Consider the following 26,539-nt stretch of genomic DNA (forward strand, 5'->3'; position numbering starts at 1 on the left):
CTGCATTTGTGCATGCTTCATACTTCTTGTCACTAATGCCTAATTCACATCTTCAAGTTGATTATCAATTCAATTTTTGGTTTCCTTCTGCCATTCTAAATCTATAATGTACCCATTCGTCACCTCAATACAGGTGGAGGAAGAATAGCATTAGGATGCTTTGGATTGGCACAACAAGCTAAAAATGGGATGGAAATAACAATAAAAGAGGTGAGCTAATAAAGCACTTACACTTGAAGGATACCAGCACTGGAGAGGATGGGTCTACTTTACTTTCCCTTTCCTCCTTTCGGTTACGAGGCTGCATGTTGTCATATTTTCGTTTTCGGAATCCACCTGAACTCAAACAAAACTACAATATGTCAACAAATTGTTCTATTTCAACAGATCGTAATCAACTCATGAACCAAATCAAGAATTATAATGTTGTTATAAATGTTCATATTGTGGCAGCACATGATGCAGTGGTTAGCACTGCTGTCTACAGGGCTGAGGACCCAGGTTCGATCCCGGCCCCGGGTCGCTGTCTGCATGGAGTTTGCACATTCTCCCCGTGTCTGCGTGGGCCTCACCCCCCCCACAACCCAAAGATGTGCAGGTTAGGTTGATTGGCCACACTAAATTGCCCATTAATTGGAAAAAATAATGGGGTACTCTAAATTTATTATTTTTAAATGTTCATATTGTGTAGGAAAGAAGACTGCATTTTCTGTCTATTTAAACATTAGCTAATAATACATGATTGATTTTACTCACATAGCAAGCTAGAACTTCAACATATTTTCATTTAAATTATCATCAATTGCTACAGTAATTGGAATAGAATGTTAAATTGCTTCAGTAATAGCTTTACAATGCCCTTGAACAAAACTGTAAAACCAGATTGACATATTAATAGCTTCAGAACACTCTAGAATTGTATACAAATAGTATTAGTGCACCCTTGATTGGTACAAGAATAGTTATCAGATGTCCTTGATTGGGGTGATATAAATATTTTTAGTATGTCATTGATTGGTGTGACATGAATAGTTTTAATGAATGCTTGATTTGTATAAGCACAATTTTAGAATGCCCTTGATGTGTAGAATAGCAATAAAACACCCTTGATTGACATGGTAGATTTAGAATGCCCTTGATCGGTACAGTAAAAATAGCAATAGAGTATCCTAGATTGGTGTAATATGAATAACTTTAGAATGTCCTTGACTGGAATAGTAACAATTCTTAAGAGAGAAACTTAAATGTCAACAAAATAAATATTAATTTATAAAATATTCTAACACTTGTATTTAAATGTACAGTATTCGATAACCTGTCACAAAGAACTGATATAAGGGGAAATCTCTCTGATCCGAAAAACACTGACCTGCTCAGGTGCAGTTCCAAAGAACGAAGATTTGCATAGTACCGTAGATCCTTAGAATATCCCATAGCAATTTATAAACAATGGGTTGGTTTTTGAACTGCAGTAACTGATGTGTAAAACACTAAACAAATGAATGATCAGATAATGTTGGAATCCTGTCACAATGAAGTGCAAATATATTAGTTTGTAAGTGAGAGCAGCTGAAACCAATTGGGGAAAGATTAGGGAATGATTTTTTGAAAATTTAGAGTACCCGATTATTTTTTTCCCCAATTAAGGGGCAGTTTAGCAGAGCTAATTCACCTCCCCTGCACATCGTTTTTTGGGGTGCGGAGGTGAGACGCACGCAGGCACAGGGAGAATGTGTAATCTCCACACAGTGACCCTCCACACAGTGACCCTGGGCTGGGATCAAACCAGAGTCCTCGGTGCCGTGAGGCAGCAGTGCTAACCACTGCATTACCATGCCGCCTTAGGGAATTATTCTTAAGTATATAAGAAGTGGCTTGTGATGGGGGAAGGAAAAGGGGAGGGCGGTGCCTTTGCTTTTGTCAATAAACCTGTGTTAAGGAGGAATAGACTGGCTCCAGATTCGTCCTTTACTCAATGTATGAACAGTGAATTTAACATGTGGCACCCCCCTACCGACTCCAGGTCATGTTAACACAGGTCCATTCATAACCATCCTGGATTTGTGAGGAGGAAGAGGCAGGGATGACAGCATGAATTTGTGAGGTGGGGGATTATCTCCCAGAATAAATTCACTGGAGTTCTTTCTGAAAATCATTAGCCTCATTCACGTTGGAAATTCTGTGGATGTGATATTAAGAAATTCAAAAACGTCACATCATAGGATCAAATTGTGTGTGGAATGGGGGGGTTCTGAGGTACACTGAAAATTGAATAACACAAAGAAAACAAATGGTGAGCACGAGTAATTTGTTTGTATGTTTATTGGGTTGTAAAATTGTATTGTGGTGGTATATAGTGGCATGGATGAGTATTTACATGGCCACTAAAAGGTTTCTGAAAGATATTAAGAGCCAACTTCAGACAGTTAAGCAACTGATTAAAGTATTTTTTGATTGACTCAGATTTCCAGAAACCAATTAGGATGCTGAATTCACTTCAGATATATTGTCAGGCATAATTCCGATAACAAAACTTTTGAGATGAGATAGTCTACCGATGCATGGCAGACAAATGACTCAAGAAAACGTATGTACAATGTTGATATTTAGTTCCCTTGAGTTTAATCTTCCCTTCAAGTGCCAAAGGGCGGGCTGTTGGAAAATCTATTAATTATTATTACACTCGTCCTGCCCACTTTCCCCCCAGAACCTCGGTCCTAAACCATTGCACATAGCACAATGCACCCAGCATATTGGTGTCTGTCTGTCTTTTTCCCTCTTCCACCATCCCCACCTCTGCCTAGGTTCAGTGTCGTTCTACCTTTCCTTAATGAAGGAAGGGTCAGATGAAGGTACATTTAAAAATCTAAACAGAAAAGTCGAGGCAATAGAGTAATCTAGCAAATGGAACAGGAAGGAAAGAGATAGTGCAACAATGAATAATGTTCTTGCAAAGGGTAGTATTCAAAATAAAATTAAAGGCTCTTTATCTGAATGTAAAGTATTCATAATATGGTTGATGAACAAGATAAATTATTTTGATCGAACCAACTTTAGGGACAAGGTTACAAGATCGCCAAGGTTGGAACATAAATATCCCAATGTGCACAGCATTTTGAAAACCCAGGCAGAATGAAAAGGAGATGACATAACGGATCTTGGCTCAAAAGATCAGGATGAGTGGAGATTAGAAATAACAAGGGTCAGAAAATGCTGGTGGGAGTATTTTAAAAGGTCCTCTAACAGAATGTCTATTATTGGACAGAGCATTAAGTAAGAAACAATTGGAGCTAGAAACAAACGCACTCTGTATCAGTTTGATACAACTGAGTTGTTTGCTAAGCCATTTTAGAGGGCAGTTAAAAGTCAACCATATCGATATAGGTGTGGAGTCATACCTAGGTCAGGCATCAGATATCCTCCCCTGAAGGACATTAGAGAACCAGAGAGGTTTTATTACAACCCCACAACTTAATGATCATTGTTCAATAAGTCTAGTATTTATTTCAGATTTATTAATTAATTGAAGCTAAATTCCCCCAGCTGTCGTGGTGGGATTTGAACTAATATCTCCAGAGGATTAGCCCGGGTCTCTGGATTGCTAATCCAGTAACATTACCATTGTGCTAGTGTCCCTTAGACCTATTGGCCAAAGCTCCTTCTCCAGCATCTTCCAACCACATGATCGTTACCACCTAGAAAGCAAGGGGCAACAAACACATGGGAACACCATCACCTCCAAGTTCCCCTCCAAGTCACTAACAATTCTGACTTATACCTATACCACTGTGCCTTCACCTTTATTGAGTCAGAATCCTGAAACAACCTCTCTAAAAGCACTGTGGCGGATCAACTTAACATGAACTGCAAGCAGTTCAAGAAGGTGGCTCAAACAGGAATGGGCAATAAATGCCTTAATGCATGCGCAGGGTAGGTGATTGGCCACGCCAAACTATCCCTTAATTGGAAAAAAAAATAATTGGGTACTCTAAATTTATTTAAAAAAATAAATGCCTTAATGCTCAAATCCAAAAACAAATCAATAAACAAATAATAATTGTGGGAGACTTAAATCTTCATATACACTGGACAAATCAAATTGGCAAAGGGAGTTTAGAAGCTGGGTTTGTAGAATGCTTTTGCAACAGTTTCCTCGAACAAATGTGTGGTGAAACTAACTGCGAAAAAACTATTAGCTATTAGCTTGTAAAGTTAATACTGTGCAAGGAGGCTGGTTTAATGAGTAATCTCATAGTAAGGGGAGACATGGTCGCACAGTGGTTAGCACTGCTGCCTCGCGGCACCAAGGACATAGAACATAGAACATTACAGCGCAGTACAGGCCCTTCGGCCCTCGATGTTGCGCCGGCCTTTGAAACCACTTTAAAGCCCATCTACACTATTCCCTTATCATCCATATGTTTATCCAATGGCCATTTAAAAGCCCTTAATGTTGGCAAGTCCGCTACTGTTACAGGCAGGGCATTCCACGCCCTTACTACCCTCTGAGTAATGAACCTACCTCTGACATCTGTCCTATATCTATCACCCCTCAACTTAAAGCTATGTCCCTTCGTGCTCGACATCTCCATCGAAGGAAAAAGGCTCTCGCTGTCCACCCTATCTAATCCTCTGATCATCTTGTATGCCTCAATTAAGTCACCTCTTAACCTTCCTCTTTCTGAAGAAAGTAACCTCAAGTCCCTCAGCCTTCCCTCATAAGATCTTCCCTCCAGACCAGGCAACATCCTGGTAAATCTCCTCTGCACCCTTTCCTATGCTTCCACATCCTTCCTATAATGCGGCGACCAGAACTGCACGCAATACTCCAAATGTGGCCGCACCAGAGTTTTGTACAGCTGCAACATAACTTCATGGCTCCGAAACTCAATCCCTCTACCAATATCTCTACCAGCCCCGGGTCACTGTCCGTGTACATTCTCCCAAATCTGCGTGGGTCTCACCCCCACAACCCAAAATGACGTGCAGAGTAGGTGGATTGGCCATGCTAAATTTCCCCTTAATTGAAAAAAAAAGAATTGGGTATTTCAAATCCTTTTTCAAAAATTAAACTTAAAAAATTAAATCTCATAGTAAAAGAGCTTTGCGGGGGGAAAGTGATCATAATATAACTGAATTCCATATTACATTTGAAAGTGACATACGCCAGTCCCAAACTTACAGACTCAAACAAAGCCAAGATAGACAGATATGAGAGGAGAGATGGCTATGGTTGATTGGGTAATAGACTAAAAGATATAAAAGAACAATGAGAAACATTTGAAGAAACAATTCAAAAGTGTTCAACAAAAATACATTCCATTTAAAAAAATCTCGGCGAGAAAGATCCATCTGTGACTTACTAGGAAAGTGAAGGAGAGTATCTGATTAAAAGAGTTTATTACGTTGCAAAGAATAGAATCATAGAATTTACAGTGCAGAAGGAGGCCATTCGGCCCTTCGAATCTGCACCGGCTCTTGGAAAGAGCATCCTACTTAAAGCCATGCCTCCACCCTATCCCCATAGTCCAGTAACCCCATCTAACCTTTTTGAACACCAAGGGCAATTTAACATGGCCAATCCACCTAACCTGCACATCTTTAGACTGTGGGAGGAAACCAGAGTACCCAGAGGAAACCCACGCAGACATGGGGAGAACGTGCAGACTCTGCACAGACAGTGACCCAAGCCGGGAATCGAACTGAGACCCTGGAGCTGTGAAGCAATTATGCTAACCACTGTGCTACCCGAGTGGTAATAAGCCTGAGGATTGGGAGTGTTTCAGAAACCAGCAAAGGATGAATAAAAAGTTACTAAAAAGGGGAAAGTAGAATACAAAAGCAAATTAGCCTGGAATATAAAAATAGATTGTACGAACTTTTACAAGTTTATAGAAAGGAAAGTAACGAAAGTGAACATTGATCCCTTAGAGGCAGAGACAGACAGAGGTGAAAGTAAGCTGGTATAGTCTGGCACAGTGTACCGACAAGAAAGTGCCCAAAGCCTCTAGGCTAGATTTTATAGTGATGTAACCGAGGAAGGTTTTTGGAGCAGAGTATATATTTTTCATGATCTAAATAATATTTTTTTTAATTTACTTTTCAAAAATGCGTTTATTCAAATTTTCCAACAAAATTTTTAACAAACCCCCCCCCAATAACAAAAAGAAAGAAACGCAAACACAACAGTCAAAAATTATACAAAACTTTTACATTGGGTTTCCCCGTATACAGTAACCCCCCCATATGACATTCAAAGATACCCGTAGGGAAGCCCCCCCCACCCACCCGAATTGCCCCCCCACCGAAAGAACCCCCCCCCCCACCCTTGGGTTGCTGCTGCTGCTGGCCTCCTCCTAACGCTCCGCGACATGGTCTAGGAACGGTTGCCACCACCTGAAGAACCCCTGCACAGACCCTCGTAAGGCAAACTTTATCCTCTCCAGCTTAATGAACCCTGCCATGTCATTTATCCAGGCTTCCACACTGGGGGGCTTCGCATCCTTCCATAATAGCAAGATCCTCCACCGGGCTACCAGGGACGCAAAGGCCAGGATACTGGCCTCTTTCGCCTCCTGCACTCCCGGCTCGTCCATTACCCCAAATAGTGCCAACCCCCAACTCGGCTTGACCTGGACTTTCACCACCTTGGACGTAGTCCTCGCGAAACCCCTCCAAAACCCATCCAATGCCGGGCACGACCAGAACATGTGGACGTGATTCGCCGGGCTTCCCGAGCACCTCTCACATCAATCCTCCACCCAAAAGAACCTACTCAACCTCGCCCCTGTCATATGCGCTCTGTGAGTGACCTTGAATTGTATTAGGCTGAGCCTGGCGCAAGAGGAGGAAGAATTAACCCTACTCAGGGCATCAGCCCACAGACCCTCATCTATCTCCTCCCCAAGCTCCTCCTCCCACTTGCCCTTTAGCTCCTCTACCGAGGCCTCCTCCTCTTCTTTCAGCTCCTGGTAGATCGCCAAAAGCCTGCCTTCTCCAACCCATACACCCGAAACCACCCTGTCCTGAGTCCCCCGTGCCGGGAGCAGCGGGAATTCCCTCACCTGCCGCCTCACAAACGCCCTCACTTGCATATACCTGAAAGCATTTCCCGGGGGTAACCCAAACTTCTCCTCCAGCGCCCCCAGGCTCGCAAACGTCCCATCTATAAACAGGTCCCCCATTCTTCTAATCCCTGCCCGATGCCAGCTCCCAAATCCCCCATCCATCCTTCCCGGGACGAACCGATGGTTCTCCCGAATCGGGGACCAAACTGAGGCTCCCACCTCGCCCTTGTGTCGTCTCCACTGCCCCCAGATCTTCAACGTCGCCGCCACCACCGGACTCGTGGTGTACCTTGCCGGCGATAGCGGCAGCGGTGCCGTCGTCAGCGCCCTCAGGCTCGTGCCCACACAGGACGCCATCTCTAACCTCTTCCACGCCGCCTCCTCTCCCTCCATTACCCACTTACGGATCATCGCCACATTGGCTGCCCAATAATAGTCGCACAAATTCGGCAGAGCCTGCCCTCCCCCTTCCCTACTACGCTCCAGAAACACACGCTTTACCCTCGGGGTCTTACTTGCCCACACAAAACCCAAGATACTTGTTTAAAAAAGGCCTTGGGAATCATAATGGGAAGGCACTGGAACACAAAGAGAAACCTTGGGAGGACCATCATTTTAACCAACTGCACCCTGCCCGCTAGCGAGAGTGGCAGCACATCCCATCTTTTGAAATCCTCCTCCATCTGCTCCACCAACCGCGTCAAATTGAGTTTGTGCAGGGCCCCCCAACTCCCAGCCACCTGGATCCCTAAGTACCGAAAGCTCCTTTCCGCCCTCTTCAACGGCAGGTCGTCTATCCCCCTTCCCTGGTCCCCTGGATGCACCACAAAGAGCTCACTTTTCCCTACATTAAGCTTATAACCCGAGAAGTCCCCAAACTCCCTTAAGATCCGCATGACTTCCGCCATCCCCTCCACTGGATCTGCCACATACAGCAACAGGTCGTCCGCATACAGCGACACCCGGTGTTCCTCTCCCCCTCGGACCAGTCCCCTCCATTTCCTGGACTCCCTTAGTGCCATGGCCAGAGGCTCAATTGCCAATGCAAACAGCAAGGGGGACAGGGGGCACCCCTGCCTCGTCCCTCGGTACAGCCGAAAGTAGTCCGACCTCCGCCGATTCGTAGCCACACTCGCCACCGGGGCTCTATATAGCAATCTGACCCAGCCGATGAACCCCTCCCCAAACCCAAACCTCCGCAACACTTCCCAAAGATACTCCCACTCCACCCGGTCGAAGGCCTTGTCCGCGTCCATAGCTGCCACTACCTCCGCTTCTCCCTCCACCGAGGGCATCATAATCACATTGAGGAGCCTCCGTACATTAGTGTTTAGCTGCCTGCCCCTTAAAAATCCCGTCTGGTCCTCATGAATCACCCCCGGGACACAGTCCTCAATTCTCATAGCCAGCACTTTTGCCAGCAAACTAGCATCCACATTGAGGAGCGAGATCGGTCTATACGACCCACACTGCAGTGGGTCCTTGTCCCGCTTCAGGATCAGAGAGATCAGCGCCTCGGACATTGTCGGGGGCAAGGTCCCCTCCTCCCTTGCCTTATTGAAAGTCCTCACTAGCAACGGGCCTAGCAGGTCCACGTATTTCCTGTAAAACTCGACCGGGAACCCATCTGGCCCCGGGGCCTTCCCCGCCTGCATGCTCCCCAATCCTTTAACCAGCTCCTCCAGCCCAATTGGCGCCCCTAAACCAGCCACCTCCTGCTCCTCCACCCTCGGGAACCTCAGCTGATCCAAAAATCGTCGCATCCCCTCTTCCCCCTCTGGGGGCTCAGATCTGTACAGATCCCATAGAAGTCACTAAATAACTCATTTATTCTCACCGCACTCTGCACCGTATTCCCCCCCGCTATCCTTAACTCCACCTATCTCCCTCGCTGCCTCCCTCTTACGAAGCTGGTGTGCCAGCATCCGTCTCGCCTGCTCCCCATACTCATACGTCGCCCCCTGCGCTTTCCTCCACTGTGCCTCTACTTTCCCTGTGGTCAACAGGTCGAACTCCGTCTGGAGGTTCCGCCGCTCCGAGTAGTCCCTCCTCGGGGGCCTCTACATATCTCCTGTCCACCCTTAAGATCTCCCCCACCAACCTCTCCCTACTCTCTCTCTTCTCCCTGTGGGCCCTGATGGAGATTAACCCTCCCCTGACCACCGCCTTCAGCACCTCCCAGACTACCCCCACCTGCACCTCCCCATTGTCATTGGTCTCCAAATATCATTCAATGCACCCCCACATCCGCCCGCACACCTCCTCATCCGCCAATAATCCCACATCTAGACGCCACAGCGGGCGCTGGTCCCTCTCCTCTCCTAACTCCAGCTCCACCCAGTGCGAGGCGTGATCTGATATGGCTATGGCCGAATACTCTGTTCCCTCCACTTTCGGGATTAGCGCCCAACTCAAAATTTAAAAATCTATCAGGGAGTAGGCTCTGTGGACGTGGGAAAAGAATGAAAATTCCCTGGCCTGGGGCCTGACAAACCTCCATGGATCCACTCCCCCATCTGGTCCATAAACCCCCTAAGCACCTTGGCCGCAGCCGGCCTCTTACCCATCCTGGACCTAGAGCGATCCAGTGCTGGGTCCAGCACCGTGTTGAAATCCCCCCCCCATTATCAAGCTTCCTACCTCCAGGTCCGGAATCCGACCCAGCATGCGTTTCATAAATCCGGCATCATCCCAGTTCGGGGCATAGACGTTTACCAGTACCACCCGCACCCCCTGCAACCTACCGCGCACCATCACATATCGACCTCCATTATCTACTACAATATTCATTGCCTCAAACGACACCCGCTTCCCCACCAGTATTGCAACCCCTCTGTTCTTCGCATCCAACCCTGAATGGAATACCTGTCCTACCCTTCCCTTTCTCAGCCTAACCTGATCTGCCACCTTCAAATGTGTCTCCTGGAGCATAACCACGTCTGCCTTCAGTCTCTTTAAGTGCGCGAACACCCAGGCCCTCTTGACCGACCCGTTCAGGCCCCTCACATTTCAAGTTATCAGCCGGATTGGGGGGCTGCTCACCCACCCCCCCGCTGACTAGCCATCTCCTTTTCTAGGCCAGCCACGTGCCCGCGCCTCCCACACCCCCCAGTCGGCAGACCCCCGCTCCGACCACCTCTCCTACTTCCAGCTCCCCTTTGGCCAATAAAGCAGCAACCCTATACCCCCCCTCTCCCCCGCTAGATCCACATCTAGCCCTTTTGCTCCCCCCATAACACTCCCGTAAGTCATCTGACTCCTGCTGACCCCGGCCTCTACCGCCATTCCATCGACCCCCTCCAATGTGAGAATCTCCCCTCCCCCTCCCTGGCAGTCAGTGTGCGCTCCTGTCCAGCACCGTCCATCCCCCCCCCGGCCCCCACCCCCATCCTTCCCTAGCACGGGAAAAAGCCCGCGCTTTCCTGAACCGGCCCCGCCCCCTCTGGCGCAGTTCCTTTTGCGGCCTTACCCCAATTCCCCATCCCCGGGCCTCCACTCCCCCTCTTCCTTCGTGGGGGTCTGCCCCTCCAACACCGACGCCCACACTCTCCCCATCCAATCCCTTCACCCATCCCCATCCAGCACCCAAACCAGAGGAACATTCCCTAAACGTAATAAACACTTTCTACACAGTAAACATCCCCCCACAACAAACCCTCAATTTGAGTCCAACTTTTCAGTCCGTATAAAACTCCATGCCTCACCAGGCATTTCGAAATAGTGGTGCCGATCCTGGAACGTGACCCACAATCGCGCTGGCTGCAGCATACCGAACTTCACCCCCTTTCGATGGAGCACCGCCTTCGCCCGATTAAAACCCACTCTCTTCTTAGCCACCTCTGCACTCCAGTCCTGATAGATTCGTATCTCCGTGTTCTCCCACCTGCTGCTCCGCTCTTTCTTGGCCCATCTCAGGACACACTCTCTGTCCATGAAGCGGTGAAACCTCACCACTACAGCCCTTGGCGGCTCGTTTGCCTTGGGTCTCCTTGCTAGGACCCGGTGAGCCCCATCTAGCTCCAGAAGCCTCGGGAAGGCTCCCGCGCCCATCAGCGAATTGAGCATCGTGCTCACATATGCCCCAGCATCGGCCCCTCCACTCCTTCGGGGAGACCCAGAATCCGAAGATTCTTCCTCCTCGACCTATTTTCCAGGTCCTCAAATCTTTCCGCCCACCTCTTGTGCAGCGCCTCGACCTTCACCGCCAGGCCCATGATCTCGTCCTCGTTCTCCGAGGCTTTTTGCCGCACCTCCCGGATCGCCGCCCCTTGGGCCTTCTGCGTCTCCACTAGCTTCTCAATCGCCGCCTTCATTGGCGCCAGCATTTCGGTTTTCAGCTCCTCAAAGCAGCATCTCAGAAACCCCTGCTGCTCCTGCAACCACTGCGCCCATGCTGCTTGGTCTCCACCTGCCGCCATCTTGTTTTTTCTCCCTCTCACTTTTTGCTGCTCCAAGATCACTTTTTTCACCGCTCCACTCCTGGTCCAATCCATATAATGTCGGGGGGACCTTTCTGTCACCTTCCCACACTGGAAGCCTTCGAACAATTGCCGTTGGGGCCCCTCTAGAGAGCCCCAAAGTCCGTTCCCGGCGGGAGCTGCCGAACGTGCGACCTACCTAGGCATAGCCGCAACCGGAAGTCCCTAAATAATATTTATAAGAATTAAATTTCCAGAACTTGATAAGTTCCTAAACTTTGCTTCATTAATATGGGTAGGAATGTGATGTATGTTGCAGGATGGAGGACTTTTGTCATACACTACAGCAAATTTACAGTTGTAATTTCTTGGGCTATTTGGGATAAACCACAAAACCATAGCCAAGCGAGAGCACACAAAAATCCACTCCACAGATTTGAATGACAAGCATATACACAATGGTTCATTCTATACCTGTCGACAAGCACAACAGCAAAGCTTTGTTTTATTGCATGCAAACATGGTTTTAATCTTTAGTGAATAAATGTCTTAAGAGTTTTAAGTGTGGGCGGCACCTGGCACAATGGTTAGCACTGCAGCCTGCGGCGCTGAGGATCCGGGTTCGAATCCCGGCCCTGGGTCACTATCCGTGAGGAGTTTGCACCCCATGTCTGTGAGGGTTTCACCCCACAACCTAAAGATGTGCAGGTTAGGTGGATTGGCCACGGCAAATTGCCCCTTAATTGGAAAAAAATAATAATTGGGTACTCTAAAAAGTGTCCAACGGAAGAGATGCAGGAACACACAGTAGGATAAGAAAGAACAAAGGTATACGGTATACTCAAAATCACAAAGCTACAGCTCCTCTCTCCGAAGGGCCACCCTCCGTGACCTGGGTGCAGGTCAGGGCTTTTATACGGAGAGGATACCCCTTGTTAAGAGGAAGCCCCGCCCCCAATTACCATGGGAGTTCATACCCTGAGGTAAAAGGAGGGGAATCTTATAGAGCACAGTCCTTGGCCCCCAAGGGGGTCATAACACCGTGCATAGGAACCTACTTTTAACTATATATTTTAAAGATTATTTCATAGAATCATAGAATTTCCAGTGAAGAAGGAGGCCATTCAGCCCATCGAGTTTGCACCGGCCCTTGGAAAGAGCACCCCACTTAAGCCCATGCCTCCATCCTATCCCTGTAACCCAACCTTTTTGGACACTAAGGGCAATGTATCATGGCCAATCCACCTAACCTGCACATCTTTGGACTGTGGGAGGAAACCAGAGCATCCGGAGGAAACCTACACAGACGCAGGGAGAATGTGCAGACTCCGCACAGACAGTGACCCAAGCCAGGAATCGAACCTGCGATCCTGGAGCTGGGAAGCCACTGTACTAACCACTGTGCTACCCTGAGTATGCCTCAAGTACTGCAAAATGGGAAATAAAACATTTAATCCATTTCCTTCATATAGAAAGTGACAATCTTCGCTTCAATCTCTCCCAAGTTTGTTAAAAATGTATCGCTTTTTATCGGTACAAGGCAGTTTGAGAGAATAATACAAATTGTATTTCTTGCCGTATCCTGGATACAAGGACGACCAAAAATATTTTACAGCCAAATAATTTGGAGAAATTGGCACTGATTGAATATTGGAAATGAAACTCTGAATTTGCACACAGAAGATGAATAGTAAATTAATTGAATAATTATCCAGTACATTTATTCTTTCTACTGATTTTCATTGAGTAAATACATATTATATCCTAACCTCAGAAAGGCTCCCCTGGTTGCGATGGGGTTGTGAAATGATCGTACCATTAACAAATTTAAGTTACTTTAACCCCTGGAGACAGAAATTATCATGGGGAATGAGAAAATGGGAGAAACAGTGGACAAATACACTGGGTGGGATTCTCCGTTTGGGAGACTAGAAGCGGGATTCTCCCAGCCCGGGCCGGTTGTTATACGTTTTAGTTACCGTTGTATGAAGAGTCAAAAGTCCTGTTCCTTTTCACCAAACACCATTTACTTCACTTCCACAGCCTCTGCACAAAACTCTAACACACCACCTGACACAAAGGCCACCTGAAGCCCCTTTACATATCAGTGTCAATCATTGGATACTTAACATAAATGAGACAACTAATTGCAAAGTCTCTTAATGCATTACAGAACTCTTAACCCATTACTTAACAGTCTCCCCTTCCTTGGAGAAAAAAATAATTAGGTGAAAACAAAATTTAAAGAAACTCAAAAACACACACGCAATTTCCCCCCTTTTTTCACATTTTTTTTTTGGAAGAAAAAAAAAGTCACAGAATCAGGCGCCCTTCATTAACGATATCCAAAAGTTAAATTTCTGTCAATATCTGAGCTATATAAAAGGCCATATCCACCGCCTCTACAAAGCTTAACGTCTCAGCAGCCAAAGTGCCTTCGACAACTTTCCATATTGTCTTTGTTTCCCACACAAGAGGACAACATTTACCATTGTTCCCCAAGAGGAAAATTATAAACCCTCCTGCGCTTGATTTGCATAGGACGCATCACTATAAACTATGAATTTCAAGTGCCTACGGTCACCTAAAACCGGGAACCTCAAAACACACTCCTGCATTTTTAGTTTGGCCAAACGCTTTATTTGCTCTTATTATGTCTTCCACTTTGGGATCATTCATTTTTGTACTCAACTCTAAGACATAAAACTCACGTCCGGTCTAGTCTGTCTACCTAACCAATTCAGTTACTCAATTAAACTTTGCAGTTGCTTTTTTTCCATCTTTGAAACCTTACATCTTTTTGTGAAACCCCGGCCACGACTAATTGCTATTGGGCTGATGCTTTCCAAATAAGATTGCTGACGTAAAGTTGCCCCTAACCCAGTCTGTCCGATTTCCAGTCCAATATATTTAAATGCACTGACTTCCGACCCTGAATTCTTTCCTCAAACCAGAGACTCCAAAAGCTTCAAAATCACTAGTCCCATCCCACAAAAATTATTTGACATGTATCATAAAGATGACAGAAAGGTTCCCTTTATAGTGCCAGTAAAACATTACCGGATCTACTTTCAACCGATAACAGCCTAACTTTTAACAAAACTGACCTTACCGAAAAATACCAGACTCTAGATGCAACATTTAAATTACATACACATTTGTTCAACTTCCAGAATACCCCTTTTGTGTTAGCTGCTTCTTTAGGAGGACGGAGAAAAATGTCTCTCTGGAGCTGATGTCCCTGCAAGAAGGCAGCTTTCATATCTATAGATTTGCATTCCCATGCCTTTGTGACTAAAAGAAGCTCTTTAAAATTAATCTTTCCTGCTGTAGGTGAATCTACCCTTAAATCCTGATCTTCTAAGCATTCTTCAAATCCCCTTGCCACAAGCCTGGCCTTTGCCTTATAAGTTCCATCCGGAAGAACCTTTTCCGTGCAAATCCATCTGTGGGACAGAGCTCTTTGTCCCCTATCCGGTACTTCCGTGCATACCCCAAATTCACTCCAACTATGCTGTTCTTGCTGTTTAGCATCTTTGATAACTTTTCATATAATTTATTGGAAGCCACCAAAATCTCACGCGCATGTGGGCTTCTACTCCTATTAGTATTCGTAGTCTTACTCATGTTCCGAGACCTTGATAAACTACGTCCCCTCTCCCGCCTGGTAACTTGTTCTATACTGCAACTGCTTGATCTTTCCTATCTGCTGTGGGATGTCCTTTCAAAATTCTCGACCTTTTCCTGCGGACCTGTTCACTAACCGATGTACTATCTGAACTGGCACTGCATTTCTGTGACCTCCATTATTTTGAACTTTGTGTTCCCAATCCATTGTCTTAACTCCCTCCCCTGAATGCTGTACATTCAACCAATGTTTATACTTTCCAGTGGCCTTCCCTGCTCTAATAACAATTGCATCCTTCCATTGACTAGACCCTTCAGGCAAGAATGTCACCTTTGTACCAACTTTTGGTAGTTGTCCTTTCGGAAAAATGGCCTTATCCCAGATCTTAAGGTCCACAGCCACAATGTCGTTAAAAACCCTGGCCAAAGATAGGGTTACTATCGGTCGTGCTGGTGTCCTTCTGTACTTCCTACAAACTTCACAGCAATCACTAACCTGGTCTATCAGTTTAGTACAGTCTTCATCCCTTACCCCTGCATCCTTTAATAAATTTTCAGCCTCCGAGGTGACGGATGTGCAAATTGCCTCTGCAGTTTCAATACAACAAGCTTTTTATCAGCTAAAGTCCCATTTTCAACTGCCATTAACACATCCTTAACAACTGTACTTGAAATATTATTTGTCAGTAATGGAATACAATAGTGTCCTGACTGTGTAAATTGTAAGTTCTAACTGGGTTTCCGTCTTCATAATTTCCTTGTCTCTATCTCCTTCTATAGTCTTGGGCCCTGTTCGTAGCCGTACAATTTCGCCATCCTGTTAGTAGTGTATCTTCCATATTCTGCTTTATGGCAGGCTGACCTATTTGAGTCATCGGAATTGAATGTTTCCCCAGAAACTTCTTTATAGCTTTTGTCATCTGATCAAATAAGGTATCCTCATCCGTAAACTGAACTCCTGTCAAAACCAGGAGCCTATCCATGTTGCTCACTCTAGCACAGTCAAGTAATTTAAAGGCCAACGCAGACTGTGGAAATTCCAGGTTGTGTTTCTGCAGCCTTTTATATAGTCTGCCAAATTCCATTATATAGTCTTCCATGGAGAATTCCTCTATTTTCCGGAACTTATCAAATTCCGACCATGCTTCATACGCATTTAACAAGTCATCTTTCTTGCAAATCTTATCCATATATTGTAATAGAGTCTCCAGACCTTCTTCTGAGTCTAACTCCTCCAATTCCAGCTCAGAAAGCACTTTGTTTCGGATTTTACTGTCATAAGGTAGAGAAAGAGCCAATGCCATATCTTGTTTTCTCTTTCCCAAGGCAGTTACCTTAGTCCACATAACTACTGCACTTCTCCATTGGTCGTACGATCCCCTTTCAGAAAATAAGGGGGATAGTCATATCCAGCCATCTTTATCCTGGGTTCAGCCATGTATCTTTTTTTTCCCTTCTCACTCACTCCTTGGTTTGATCAGGAAAAGTTGTATCTTTCAAACCTTCACATTTGCACAGCACCCATCCTCTGCTACCATTGTTATACTTTTTAGTTACCATTGTATGAAGAGTCAAAAGTCCTGTTCCTTTTCACCAAACACCATTTATTTCACTTCCACAGCCTCTGTACCAAACTCTAACAACACACCACCTGACCCAAGGGCCACCTGAAGCCCCTTTTCATATCAGTGTCAATAATTGGATACTTAACATAAATGAGACAACTAATTGCAATGTCTCTTAATGCATTACTGAACTCTTAACCCATTATTTAACACAGGAGAATGCCCGCGAATGGGCCACGCGGCCCCGACGCCGGCACGCGATTCTCCGCAGAGCGGGAATCGGTGCCATTGGCTCCGCCGTGGTTGGCGCGACGCCGGTTGCAGGGCGCTCTAAGCCGCCGGCCCGCCGATTCTCCGGCCCTATAGGGCCGAGTGGCCGTAAGGAAAGAAACGAGTCCCGCCAGCGCCTAACCTGTTGTGGGCCGGCGGGACCTTGGCGTTGAAAGGTTGGGTGGCGGCCTGTGGGGGGGGGGGGGGGGGTCCGACCCCGGGGGGTGTGCCTCCGATGTGGCCTGGTCCGCGATCGGGGCCCACCGATCGGCGGGCCGGCCTCTGTGGCTGGGGGGCCTCCTTTCGTCCTGCGCCATGTTGCATCAAGGCCGGCGGGCTGAAGGAGGCCACTGCGCCTGCACGCATTGACGCCGGCGCAACTGCGCATGCACGGATTCCCCTGTAGGGGCCAGAATTAGTCCTGGGAGCAGCCCATTCACGCCGTTGTAAAACGTGACGGCGTTTACGAAGGCGTGGACACTCTGCCGCGGGATTGGAGAATCCCACCCTCTGTTCTCCCAGAGCTGAATTACACCAGTTTTACGATCCCCTTGTGGTCGTAAAGCAGGATGCAATTCAGTGTTTCACCCCATGCGAATTCATGCATGCCGTGGAATACGAGGGATTCCCAGGGAATCCTGCTATCGGGCAGGCAGGCAACCACCTCCGCAAATCCAAGTAGAAGTACATCCCAATCACTTAAGCGAGTGATTTCACTGCACTTACCTCTCTTTAATTAGGTCAATGTTTACTGGAGTTTCACCACGTAGGCCACTTAAGTGTGAAAGCATATGAATGGATCAAAGCTGCAGATGGTTCTACAAGCTGTCAATCATAGACCACAACTCGAAAGCTATGAATGGATCTGCAGGAACCAGATGCGGGCACAGCTGCTCTCCTTCAAGAAATGGACACATTGAGCTTCAAGGTAAGTATTACAGCTGTAATGCTTCCTGCTGTCCCTGTCTAGACTGCTCTTTAGCATCCAGAATGGGGTCCCTTTTCCGGGAGATGGGGGGGGGGGGTCTGTGGAGGCGATTGTCCCTGTGAGGGGTCTCCCTATTTCAGGGCTCCAGGGGTGCTATTACAGGGCTCCTGCGGGGGGGTGCTATTACAGGGCTCCCTGGGGGGGGGGGTATCCCCCATTACAGGGGTCCCTGGAGGGATTCCTCCTGTTATAGGAGTCCTTGGGGGGGATCTCCCTATTACAGGCCTCCGGGGGGGGGGAGGGGGGGGGGGGGCCCTATTACAAGAGCCCCAGAAAGTACCCCTATTGCAGGCATCCCTGTGGGGGTTGCCCCTATTTCAAGGGTCACTGGGGGGGGCTCCTTATTACAGGAGTCACTATTACAGGGTTCCCGGGGGGGTGTCCCCCTATTATACGGATTCCTGGGAGGGTCCCCCTTTTACAGGGATTCCTGGGGGGGGGGGGGGGGTCCTCCTTTTACAGGGGTTCCTCGGAGGTCCCCCTATTACAGGGGTCTGCTAGAGGAAGAGTCGACAGGCAGTGCATTGTTCACGCAGCCAGCAGGAGGTCGCAGCATCGTGTTCACACGCCGATCCCGATTTTCCCCCGACACCCGACCTCCAGCCCATCGGAGAACACATTCTGACCCGGGGCAGAGAATCCCATCCATTGTGTCTGTTTTCTCAGTAGAAGACTCAAATTACATACCAGAAATAAAGGTAACCACGGAGCTAATAAGTTGGGGAACTTAAGGTATTTAACATCAACAGAGAAAAACTATTAGAGAAATTTAACAGACTTAAAGCTAAACAGACCCAGGGCTTAGACTCATAGAATTTTACAGCATGGAAAGAGGCCTTTGGCCCATCAAGTCTGTGCCAGCCATCAAGCACCTCACTACTCTAATCCCATTTTCCAGCACTTGGTCCATAGCATTGTATGCTATGGCATTTCAAGTGCTTATCTAAATACTTCTTAAAAGTAGTGAGGGTTCCTGCCTCTGCCACCCTTTCAGGCAGAGTTCCAGATTCCAGCCACCCTCTGGGTGAAAACATTTTTCCTCACATCTCCTCTAAACCTCCTGCCCATTACCTTAAATCTATGCCCCCGGTTATTGAGCCCTCCACCAAGGGGAAAAGTACCTTCCTATCCACCCCGTGTCCCTCATGATTTTATACACCTCTATCAGGTCACCCTTCCGCCTCCTCTGCTCCATGGAAAACAACCCCAGCCTATCCAGTCTCTTTCGATAGCTGATACACTCCAGCCCAGGCAACATTCTGGTGAATCTCCTCGGAATGCTCTCCAGTGCTACCACTTCCTTCCTGTAGTGTGGTGACCAGAACTACAAACCATATTCCAGCTGGGGCCGAGCCAGCAATATGATGGTCTGCATCCAAGGGTTTAAAATCTGGTAGCTGCAGAGTTGGTGGATGTACCAGTTGTAATTTTCAAAAACTCCCTAGATTCTAGAATGGTCCAAGTGGATTGTAATTCCACTATTCAAGAAAGAAAGAAGAGAAAATAGGGAGCCAACAGGCCAGTAAACCTGACATCATCCATTGGAAAACGCTGGGATTTATTATTATGGAAGTATTAACAATGCACTCAAAAAATCATAGTATGATCAGACAAAGTTCGTTTTCTGAAATTTAGAGTACCCAATTCTTTTTGTTTTTCAATTAAGGGGCAATTTAGTGTGACCAATCTACCTACCCCTGGGTTGTAGGGGGGAGCCCACACAGATATGGGGAGAATGTGCAAACTCCACACGGACAGTGACCCGAGGCTGGGATCGAAGCCGTGTCCTCGGCGCTGTGAGGCAGCAGTCCTTTTTTTAATTCTTTTTTTTTAAATTTAGAGTGCCCAATTCATTTTTTCCAATTAAGCGGCAATTTAGCGTGGCCAATCCACCTAGCCTGCACATCTTTGCGTTGTGGGGGCAAGACCCCTGCAAACACAGGGAGAAAGTGCAAACTCCACACGGACAGTGACCCAGAATCGAACCTGGGACCTCGGCGCCGTGAGGCAGCAGGGCTAATCCACTGTGCCACTATGCTGCCCTGAGGCAGCAGTGCTAACCACTGCACCACCGTGCTGCCCTGTTCAGACAAAGTTAATTTGGTTTTATGAAAGCGAAATCATGTTTGACAAATTTATTCAGAGTTTTTTGAGGATGTAACTCATGAAGAAGAAAAAGTGGTAAGCAGAAGATACAGTACAAAAATTCCAAAAGGCATTTAAGAAGCTGCCAAACAAAAGGTTAATATGCAAGCAAAGATCTCATCAGGTAATCATATTGGCATAGATGGAGGATTGGTTACCAGACAAGAAGCAGACATGGGGCAGAATTCTTCCAAGTCCCTGTCAGCGTGTTCAAAGGTGGGCATGGCGAAAGGCCCAGAAATCGGTTTCTCGTTGGTGTGAATTTACAGCGGGATCTTGACCATGGCGGGTCAGAAAACCAACCAGAGGCCAACGTGAACTTAATTTGTTCATGGGATGCAGATGAAGGTCCAACACCACCTCCCGCAGATTCTCCATGGTGCTAGTGGGAATACACGCCGGCATGAAACACTTTCAAAATAATGTAGTGTGCAGATGTCAGGACTCATCTGAACAATGCCGAGGGCTGTGTCTAGAGTTCAGGGTGGAGGCCACCCCCAACCCTGGAACACACAGCAGTGGGTCAGGGGTGCATCTACAGGTGGACCTTTCAGATTAGATGTCCTGGCTGGAGGAAGGAGGAGAGGGGTCCATCTTCCAGTTTCAAACTGTTCCTGGAGATTCATCTTCATTCTCAGGAGGTCCATCTTCCGGTCTCCAAGTGCTCCCGGACAGTTTCAGGAGATCCAGCTCTTTCTTCAGTAGTGGGTCAGTAATGTTGGATGCGTTTTCAATATGGCACCCGGACATGATGGCAGACAATGCCATCCAGGGCTGCCCATCACTAATACGGGGTGAAATGCCCAGATGCATAATTAATGAGGTGGGGCCAGAAGATTTGTTTTTTTTCCCACCGGCCCCCATTCCACAGTCCTGCACCCACCCCGCCACTTAGTCTCAAAATGGGAGAATTTTGCCCATAGGCTTGTTAACGGATTGTGCCATAAATTGACAGGTGTATAATGTGGAGAGTGTGAGGCTATTCAACTTGGTCATAATAACACAAAAACCGAATGATTTTAAAAGGCATGAAATGGCATTCAGAGATAAGAAACACAAAGTTAGAATGCGAGTAAAGCAGGAAATTTGAACAAATGGTATGCTGGCCTTTAATGCAAGGGAATTGGAGTATAAGAAAAAAAGTCTTGCTATAATTGTATTGGGTTTTGAACACACCCCAGTGCTGTGAGTAATTTTGGTCTCCATAGCTAACAAAAAATATACTTCCCTTGGAGGTGGTACAACAAAAGCTCATTAGATCTGTTCCAGACATGAAAGGGCTGTCCTATGGTGAAAAGAGGCCAAGTAAATTGCATCTCCACTCTCAGGAGTTCAGAAGAATGAGATGAACTCATTGAAGCATGCAAAATTCTGAATGGGCTTGAAGGGGTAGACATAGAGAGGATGCTGGGGAATCCAGAACATGTGGATAAACAGTCAATCATTTAAGACTGAGATGAGGAAAGATTTCTTCACTCAGAGCTGCGAATCTTTGGAATTGTCTACCCCAGGCGATTGTGATATTTTACTGTTGAGTATATTCAAAACTGAGATAATAGATTTGTGATTAAGGAAATTAAGAGATGTATGGTTTGGGTAGGTAAGTGATGATCGTACTGAATAGCGGTGTAGGCTTAAGGGGCCTGCTCGAAATTAAAATGTTATGTTAACCCTTATTCATGGCTGCTCCCAAGACAGCACAGTGCTGCGTCACGCCACTGAGGTCCCAGGTTCGAACTCGGCTCTTCTCCCCATGCTGGTGTGGCTTTCACCCCCACAACCTAAAGATGTGCAGGCTAACATTGAAATAATGTTAACTCCTGGCTGGCTCGCCAATTGTTAGAATATTTAATTTGAAGGGATCTTAACTTGCCGAACTACGCCAAGTTGGGGGAAGCTTAGTTGATGAATCAAAGTCCTGGCGCAATACGACAAGTTGTAAGATTTGTAATATTTTTGGACTATGCCAAGTTGTTGGATTCCTAGTATTATTCGACTGTGTAAAGTTGAAGGAATTTATATCATTTCCACTATTTGGTTACCAGTCGCACTTTGCGAATACTGGGACTCAGCAGAAATTTGCAGTTAAAACTTCTCAGGTACCAATAAGAATTGTTTTATTTGTAGTTGCTTGATTACAATTTGAAATTAATTTAAAAGGCAATTCGTAGACAATTCGAAGCTTTCAGAGAATCACAGACATTATCTTTTTGCTTAGGCAGACAGCTCGCAAGTAACTTTTAAAAGGTCAAAGTCTGGAAATGAAACATGAAGAGAGAGAGAGCTAATCTTCAGCTAAACTCAAACTCAAAAGTCAAAAGTACACTACATCACTGACACAGACTAACACAAAGACAGAACCCCCAAAAGACATCTCAAACAGAAAGACTATTAAGGACAAAACTGACTAAACTAACAGAAAGACAACACAACACAAAGACTCACTAACAGAAAGACTAAGAGAATTAAAGACAGCAATTAAGGACAGACAACACTAAAATGGCAGGCGGAAACTATTCAGTTATACACTTTCATGTCTGTCTTAAATCATCTAATCACACCCCAATATAATCCTAATTGGTTTGGGTTAGACTCAAACACATTTGATTTGATGGCAAGCCGTCCATCTTCAATGTGCAACATTAGCTTTTCTGACTTAGCTGTATTGTGAACAATGGTGCCTTCATGTTGCTATGGTATTCAGTCCTTGTCCTTGACAATTAGCACAAGCAGTGTCAAAATGTCTTGCAACTGTGCTGTTTTAATGTCACACTGACTTTGAAAATATGCATTTGCCAGAACAACGGACCTCAGTAAAAGTGAATTATGCTGTATAAATGGGTATTTAAAACTGGGGCTTAATATTTATGCTTAAACAGCTATCTTTTACCTATACTAGTTGTATTCGAAATACCTGGCTTCTACAATTGGCTCTGCTAAATTGCCCCATAGTTGGAACAAATGAATGGAGTATTCTAAGTTTATAAAACAAAATTCATGGCCACTCCCTTGATCTTGCCATCTTATGGTCTCGCTACACCCATCATGTAAATCACAGATGAGACCATCACTGATCTCTTCTTAATATCACTCTCATCCTCCTTTCCTTAGGCCCCCAGGTCAAACACCCTCCTTTCCTTAGGCCCCCAGGTCAAACACCCTCTCAGATTCCACCCTGCCCGAGATCTGAACTTGCATCTTTCTCTGCTGCCAGCTTCTTTATTTTAATTCACTTGTGTGATGTGGGCATCGCTGGCTGAGACAGCTGTATTGCCCATCCCAACTGTCCTTCATTTCAGAGGGCATTTCAGAGTCAACTACATTCATGGGGATCTAGAGTCACACCTGACCAGACCAGGTAGGAAAGAGGATTTCCCTCCCAAGGACATTAGTCAACCTGGCGAGATTTTACAACAATCAACAATGGTTTCAATGCTTTTCAAATCATGTCCATCTTTCAAAAATCTCTACGTTTGAAGCTTGCAATTAGGTTTCAGCCGCTGCAACAGTACCAAAATGGCTCTTATCAAGGTCACAAATGACATTTTATCCTCTTTTCTCCTAGCTGTCCACAGCCTTTTAACATGGATGACATCTTCCTCCCCCAACGGTTCTCACCTATCATCTAACTGGGTGGGACAGCCTGTTTCCATTCTTGGATATCAATCATACCCAAAGGGTCACCTTGCAATTGCTTCTCTTCCCAATACCACATCATTACTCTGGCTTGTTTTGTATCTTCACACACACCATTTTTCTCTTTGGGTATTAGTTGGGGGGGGGGGGGGGGGGGATAGTAATGTTGAAAGGATTAGCAGCCAAATTATCAACCTTTTGGACCACGTCATGACCATGCACAGGGCTAAATCGCTGGCTTTGAAAGCAGACCAAGGCAGGCCAGCAGCACGGTTCAATTCCCGTACCAGCCTCCCGAACAGGTGCCGGAATGTGGCGACTAGGGGCTTTTCACAGTAACTTCATTTGAAGCCTACTTGTGACAATAAGCGATTTTCATTTCATTTCTTTCTGTGCCCAGTAAGTCCTCAAATAACCCTTGAACCCAAAGCTTTTGGCTCAAAGGCAGGGACACTACCCAAGGAGCCACAAGATCTCCTCCATTACCTCTGATGCCCCCTAAAGATTTATCCTACCCCTTCCTATTTCTGATTGGCAACATCATCTGAAAAAACAGCATCAGGTTCCACATCTATGCTAATCATATATCTAACTCACTACCATAGCACAGGGCTAAATCGCTGGCTTTGAAAGCAGGCCAAGGCAGGCCAGCAGCACGGTTCAATTCGCGTAACAGCCTCCCCGAACAGGCGCCGGAATGTGGTGACTCGGGGCTTTTCACAGTAACTTAATTTGAAGCCTACTTGCTTCATAATAAGAAGCGATTTTCATTTTCATTTTATTTCCTCTCTCATTCCTTCCAGTTTGTTTATTCAACATCCAGGACTGGTTGAATAGAAATTTCCTCCAATTAAATACTGGGAAGATTGTAGCCATTGTCTTCAGTCTCCACCACAAACTCCATTCCAACTCATCTGCTGCTGAAATCCTCGTGCATACCGTTGTTATCTTTAGACTCGTGGCTAGCCTCCCATATTCTAGTCTCCATAAACTTGGTCATGCAAATCTCTGCTTCCCGAGCTGCAACTCGCACCAAGTCCTATTCACCTTTGACCCCCATGCTCATTGGTCTACAATGGCTCCCAGTCTAGTAACAACTCAATTTTTAAAAAATCATCTTGGTTTTCAAATTCCTCCACGGCCTCCCCTCCATCCCCATCTGTAATCTCCTACAACCCTCTGGAGATTTCTGCATTCACCCAACACCGGCCTCTTGAGCATCCTGATTTTAATATTTGCCTCTATACCGCTCTTCCCCTTGTTTAAGATATTCCTTAAGACCTAGTCCTTTGGTCATCTGCTCTGATACCTCCCTATGTGGCTTTGTTTGTCTGATAACACTCCTGTGGAGCATCTTCAGACGTTTCGTTTTACTTAAATTGCTGTATAAATGAGTTGCTGTTGAGAGGATCTCTTTGAGCAACAGGCCCAGAAATCTCAGCTTAACTACCTTCTTTATTCATCTCGGCCGCCCCAGTCAGTCACAATGTCTTGCTGATCTGATTCCACTCCGTTCTGGCCCCACTCCTGAAGTATCCACGGCCACTCCAGGGAACCTCAACCCGCCTCCGGTTCCTGCTCCACAAAGCCCAGCGTGTAGGTATCTGCACACTCTCCTGAACCACGGTCACAATACAGCTTAACTTTTTTTAAATATACAAAACTTAGATTTGAAATGGGGAACCACAAAATAAGTCACTGAATAAAACCAATATCCAGTTGGATCGTTTCACACAAGCACCGCTAAACAGCCTTTTACCGACAGCCCAATTCAGGAACCTGATGGAACAGCAGCAAATCTGCGCAGGCGCTTTAGCGACAGTGCACACTAGGAAATGTAGTTCAGTGACCTCAAGTCACCACATGCTGCTGGTTGATTCCATATTGATAACCATGGGCCATATAACTAATAGTATAGGCTCACTTCGGAGTTACAGCACAGAAACAGGTCACACAAGCCTTCACCTGTCCGAAAATAAAAGCAAATTTCTGGATATTTGAAATAAAACAAAAGTACTTGAAAAATTCAGCAATTTTCCAAACATCTGTGAAGAGAGAAACAGAATTAACATTTTTAGTCCAATATGACTCGTCTTCGGAACTGGAGAGATAAAAATGTATTGGGTTTGATTATTCGTTCATGGGATGTGGGTATCGTTGGCTAAACCAGCATTTATTTCCTCTGCCGAATTGCTGTGGAGAAGGTGGTGGTGAGCTGTTTTTTATGCTGTTGAAGAAGGGATCACGTGGAACAAAAGGGAAGGTCAGGGATATTTTAGAGGGTGAAAGAGATTAAATTCCAAAGATGTCATTGAACAAAAGGTAAAGTGAGTGGCAATAGTAATAGTAATGAAACAAAGCATTGGTCCAGAATAGGTGTTAAGAGCAGAATAATAATCAGCTTGTCTGAAAGCAACAAAAAAAATGAGAACAAGATATAGACTGACACTTCGTGGGGGTGCGGGGGATTCAAATTGGAGGACAGATTTAGGATTTTAAGTCGTTGGAGCCAGAACTGTTGAGTCCAGAAGGCTGAAAAGTACCTAATTGGAAAATGAGATGCTGCTCCTTCAGCTTGCTTTGCTCTTCACTGGAACACTGCAGCAGGTCAAGGACAGAATGGTAAATATGAGAGCAAGATGGTGAATTGAAATGGCAAGAAATCAGAAAGAACTGTTGCTATATTTATTTAGTTATAAATATGGCGGTCAATATGGTCGCCTTTCTTAATCCTAATTATGTGTATACTTTCACACCAGGTATCTCTCGATACCGCCACAAGGTTCAACCCGACTATCGATCAAAGAGCCAATACACCACTTA

The 26,539-nt window shown here is 46.0% G+C and overlaps 1 protein-coding gene across 2 annotated transcripts in view; it reads right to left on the reverse strand.

The window, feature by feature from the left end:
• Positions 1–26,539, reverse strand: part of tsnax (translin-associated factor X) — a 193,683-nt gene that overhangs the window by 119,057 nt on the left and 48,087 nt on the right. Inside the window, exons 1-2 of one of the 2 annotated variants that reach the window (XM_072498528.1) lie at positions 25,167–25,470; positions 232–336 (exon numbers count right to left, since the gene is read on the reverse strand). In XM_072498528.1, coding sequence (XP_072354629.1) covers positions 232–336; positions 25,167–25,179 — 118 coding nt within the window. In that variant the 5' untranslated portion in view covers positions 25,180–25,470. Of the gene's footprint in view, positions 1–231; positions 337–25,166; positions 25,471–26,539 lie in introns of those variants that run through there. The other variant, XM_072498527.1, reaches the window with a different exon arrangement.

Source organism: Scyliorhinus torazame, chromosome 4 (genome assembly GCF_047496885.1).
Source record: "Scyliorhinus torazame isolate Kashiwa2021f chromosome 4, sScyTor2.1, whole genome shotgun sequence".
Classification (NCBI taxonomy): domain Eukaryota; kingdom Metazoa; phylum Chordata; class Chondrichthyes; order Carcharhiniformes; family Scyliorhinidae; genus Scyliorhinus; species Scyliorhinus torazame.